This window comes from Elephantulus edwardii, unplaced genomic scaffold (assembly GCF_000299155.1).
Source record: "Elephantulus edwardii isolate Elephantulus edwardi_28Jun2011 unplaced genomic scaffold, EleEdw1.0 scaffold00208, whole genome shotgun sequence".
NCBI classification, from domain to species: domain Eukaryota; kingdom Metazoa; phylum Chordata; class Mammalia; order Macroscelidea; family Macroscelididae; genus Elephantulus; species Elephantulus edwardii.
The window spans coordinates 2,721,577-2,726,244 of record NW_006399958.1 but is presented as its reverse complement, the minus strand read 5'-3'; the positions used below and the strand labels follow the sequence as shown (position 1 = coordinate 2,726,244).

The 4,668-nt window shown below is 56.3% G+C and overlaps 1 protein-coding gene across 1 annotated transcript in view; it reads right to left on the bottom strand.

Moving 5' to 3' along the window:
* Positions 1 to 2,753: 2,753 nt before the first annotated feature.
* The window catches only part of TFPT (TCF3 (E2A) fusion partner (in childhood Leukemia)), a 10,445-nt gene continuing 8,530 nt past the window's right edge, over positions 2,754 to 4,668 (bottom strand). Inside the window, exons 4-6 of the mRNA XM_006897299.1 lie at positions 3,564 to 3,633; positions 3,265 to 3,486; positions 2,754 to 2,888 (exon numbers count right to left, since the gene is read on the bottom strand). Coding sequence (XP_006897361.1) covers positions 2,769 to 2,888; positions 3,265 to 3,486; positions 3,564 to 3,633 — 412 coding nt within the window. The 3' untranslated portion in view covers positions 2,754 to 2,768. The remainder of the gene's footprint in view (positions 2,889 to 3,264; positions 3,487 to 3,563; positions 3,634 to 4,668) is intronic.

Below are 4,668 nucleotides of genomic sequence, written 5' to 3'. Positions count from 1 at the left end.
GCAAGTGACTCAACAGCACATAACAACAACAACAACATTGTAGGTATTGAAGTTAAAGGTATAGGAAAAATGTGTATGAATCGTTGAATGAAAAATTAATTTGCTTGTAAACCTTCACTCAAAAGATCATAAAAATTTGAAAAAGAAAGATGAGACAGTGTGTTCCATAAAGATTCTCAGCCTTAGAAACTTTCTGGCAATTCTACCCTGTTCTACAGGGTTTTGATGAATCAGAATCAACTTCATAGCAGTGGGGTTTGTGGTGTGTCTGTGTGAGAGACAAAGGTTTGGGTTTACAGAGCAAATTTCAATCCAGTAATTCATACACATTTTGTTTCTTGACCTTGACTGCAATCCTCCACTCTTCCTCCTTCATCCCTGTGTTTCCTGTTTCCATTCATCCTTCTATTCTATCCTTTCCTGCCATCTGGACTTTATCACTGTGCGATTGGCACAGGACAGAGCAGAGTTTAGGGCTGTTGTCCATAGGGTCGCTATGAGTCGCAAACGACTTGACGGCACATAACGACAACAACAACTACCAGTCCTAGTTAATTCGACGATGTAAATTCTTTCTTCAGAACTGCGAACCCATCAGTTAGCCCCTAAATGCTTTCGTCTTTGCGCCATCAGAGATCCTCCAATAAAGACTAATTGCAGAAGACTTTGATACTTTCTACCAATTGCTGTCCGTTCCAATGCGCAGGCGCATGACTCTGCCGGCGATTTCCGTGCACAGACTACAACTCCCAGAGTGCTCCGCACGCCCACGCGCCGCCTGGGAATGCCTGCTCTGCGTCAGGGCGCATGCGCTGACTCATGTGGGTCGGACTACAACTCCCAGAGTGCTCCGCGTTCTCGTTGCTCTTGCTGTTGCTGTTGCAGCTGCCGCCGCGGAGGCTACAATGGCGACTAGTAGGATCCATGGTTCTGGGCGCGCGGGTTTCGGGTTCCAGGCTCCCCGGGCGGAGCAGGGAGGGGGCATGTGACAGAGCAGGGACTGTGGGATTGGTGCTTTGGGGCACGCGGAGGTCACGGAGGGCATCTGGGGGCGGGAGTGATGCAAGCAGGTTAGAGGTCACCTGGGCAGCCCCATAGGGGTGACCCGCCTCGCCCTCCCCCCCGCAGGACTCGCAGCCTTCCTCAAGAATGCCTGGGACAAGGAGCCGGTGCTGGTCGTGTCCTTCACCATCGCGGGGCTCGGTGCGTGATGCCCCAGGCTCGAAAGTGCATGGCCATCGGCGGTCCACCTTTAAACCCAAGACCCATCAGCCTCCCACTTTCACCCCAGCACCCCTGTCATCCTTCCATCATTAGCTTCAAGTCTCCCCGCCCCCTCACCTCCTGGAACCCCCAGATCCCATTGCTGCCGTGAGCGTTCCATCAGTTGCACCCCAAGACCCCATCACCTCAATGTCCTGTCTTTACCTCAAAATTCCTACCCTCCAAACATGCCCTCGCCCCCGCTGATATTCCATTTTTTTAGCCCCGTGACCCACAAACACCGCGCGCTCGGGCCCATTGTCTTCCACGAGCCCCTTGGTCCTGCCTTACAGTTTCCACCCCTGCCACCCCCCCAAAAAGACTATCTATAAATTGGGATTCCCGGGGTGCTGCACTGGAGAAAGGTTCTGGACTTCCTTGCCCCCTCAATCCTCTGCTTTGGCCCAAATCCCCTTTCTGGCCCCCACTGCCAATCCCACTGGATACTTTCCTTGGACCTCACCCTCTCTGTGTCAATCCACAGCTGTAATTCTGCCCTCGTTAAGCCCCTACACCAAGTATGCCTCCATGATCAATGCGGTCACCCCCTACAGCTACCCAGGTGAGTGGGACCCGCTGGGACAGGCTTAGCCCCTGTGCTGGGGGTGGGAGGGACAGTGAAGGGTGGTCTGTCCTCCTAATCTTTAAGGGTCAGCTCCACTCTGTCCTTGAGGGTCACTTCGAGTCACAGTCAACTCAACAGTTGTGGGTTCAGTGTGGTTTTCCTAGCAGAAATATGTCATGTGTGTGTGAATATACCTCTATATATATAATATATACGTACGTATACACACACACATACACAGAGCTCACGTGAGTGCGTACCTGGGCTAAAATGCATAAAACTGTGTAAAATTTCACCCCAAGGAGTTTTGTGCTTTGAGTTTCTGTTGTCTCTCTGTACGTTCCTAATGGCTCAGAGGTTAAGCACAAAGGTTGGTGGTTCAGACCCACCCAGCATCTCCTTGAGAGAGCAGCCTGTCTGCTGCTGTCTTATTTTTGTCTTTCTCAGTCTCCATCTCTGCCTCCCTCTCTCCCTCTGGCTCCTGCAGTCCCCTCTGTCCCGTCTGCAGGTCTCTGGCTCCCGTCTCTCTCCCTGTGGCTTCCACTGTCCCCTGTCTGTGGGTCTCTGTCTCCCCTCTCCCTCTGCCTTTGTCTCTCTATCCCTGGCTGGCTGTCCCCTTGTCTCCCTTCTCTCTTGCTCTGGGGTCACTGTCTCTCTGTGAATGTGGCAGACCAGCCCTGGAGCTGTGTTGTTCTCAGCAGCACTCCCCCCCATCCCACAGTGCCCCTCCGAGATGATGGGAACATGCCTGAAGTGCCCAACCACCCCCAGGACCCCCTGGGTCCCAGCCTGGAGTGGCTGAAGAAACTGTGAGCACCTCCGAGGATGGGCCCTCCCCTCCAACCCCCAATAAAAACCTGAAAACCAACTGCAGACTCTTGTGTGATCTGAGGAAGGCAGCAGACAGTGGCCATACGTGAGAGTGGTTTATTGGGGAGGATTAGTCAAAGGGGGGGCTGGCCAGGGTGGGATAAGGCAGCAGTTTGTCAGGTCCCCGAGACACCCAGCTTGAGTCCAGGGTCTCGTCTGCTTCAAAGCCGAAGTCGTCTTCAACCTTGATCTGAGGACATGAGGACAGGGTGTGAGGGGGTCCAGCCAGTGCCCACCGGGCCAGACAGCTGTGTTAGGGGACCTCAGGGCCACCCGCATCCCTGGCCTGAACCTGCTTCAGCCTTCCCGTCACTTCACCGGGTCTTCCCGCCCAGGCGTCGAGCTCCTTCCCCCCTCCCAGCCTTCTCTGGGCCTCCTCCTCCTCCTCCTTTTCAGCTTGGGCTCCTTGTCGACCTAGCACCCGCCTCCCACCCTCCTCCACCTCCAAACCCGTCCTTCCTCTCTCCAGCATCTCTCCAGTGCCTCCCACATCCTCCCCAAGGCCCTCTTCCAGACTCCCCCCACTCTGTCCAGCCCCCTGCTCTCCCTGACCCTGCACCCCTCACCTGCACGGGGGCCAGTTCCGGAGTCAGTGAGGTTCCTGCTGCCCGTCGCCCGTCCCGCGGCGCACGCCGCCTCTTGCGTCCACCAGACCCCTCCCCGGTGGCTGGGCTGCTGGGCTCAGGGGGTCCTGGGGTCCTTCTGGGCGGGGACAGCCCCTCTTTCTCTGGGGACTCATTCTCAGCATTGCCCGGGGTGGGGGCATCAGTGCCCTGGCTGCCCTCATCCTGGTGGGAGAAGGGACAGCAAGTGAAAAGGGGTCTCGGCCCCAGTCTCCCCGCGTCCCCCAGGAGGCAGCTCTCACCTCTAGTAGGATGGTGAACTGGCTGGCACGGTAGTCGTCCCCATAGGAGTCCAAGACCCGCATGAGGAACCTGTGAGGGAGAGGCGGATGCCAGGGTCACCCCATGGGCCGCTGTGTCCCCTGGAGCTACAATGACCTCACTTGTAGCTGGGGTCACACCATGGATCACCATGGCCCCTGGAGCTACGCTGACCTCAAGCCTGTAGCTGGGGTCACACCCTAGGGCCAGCCATGTCCCCCAGGGTTATGCAGACCTCACACCTGTAACGGGGGCCCTGTCATGAACCAGCTGTGTCCCCCAGAGCTACGGTGACGTCACCTGTAGATGGAGTCATACCATGGACCAGTGTGTCCCCCAGAGCTATGCTGACCTCACACCTGTAGCGGGGTCACAGTATGGACCAGCACGTCCCCTGGAGCTGTGCTGACCTCACCTGTTGATGGAGTCACACCGTGGACCAGCTGTGTCCCCCAGAGCGATGCTGACCTCACACCTATAGCAGGGGTCACAGTATGGACCAGCTGTGTCCCCTGAACTATGCTGACCTCACACCTATAGGTGGGTCACACCATAGACCAGCTGTGTCCCCCAGAGCTACACTGACCTCACACCTGTGGGCGGGATCCCACCTGAGAAGGGGCTTTCTGGGGGCCTGTGGTTAAATACTCCGCTGCTAACCGGAAGGTGGGCAGTTCAAAGCCCCAGAGCCCCACGTGCAGTCTCCCTGTGCTTCCAGAGACAGGCCAGGGCCTCACACGGCACAGACAGTTCTGCCCTGTCCTCCGGGTCACTGGGGGTCAGTCCACACAAAGGGAGGGCTCTGGTTGTGGGGTTTTCCTCATGGCACTACAGGAGGCCTGGTGGCACAGTGGGTTAAACACTGGCTGCTGTCTGAGCCTCTGGCACTCTGAACCCCGGCCCTAAGCGAGCTCTGGTGGCAGGAAGCTGCGCTGCAATCCCAGAGGTGAGCAGTTCGAATCCACCAGATGCTCTGCTGGAGAAGGAGGGGCAATCTCCTGTACCAGGCAGATCCGATTTGATGGTACACACACACAAAAATCGTAATTTTTTAAAATTGTATTATTTTTACATGTACTGTCAAAT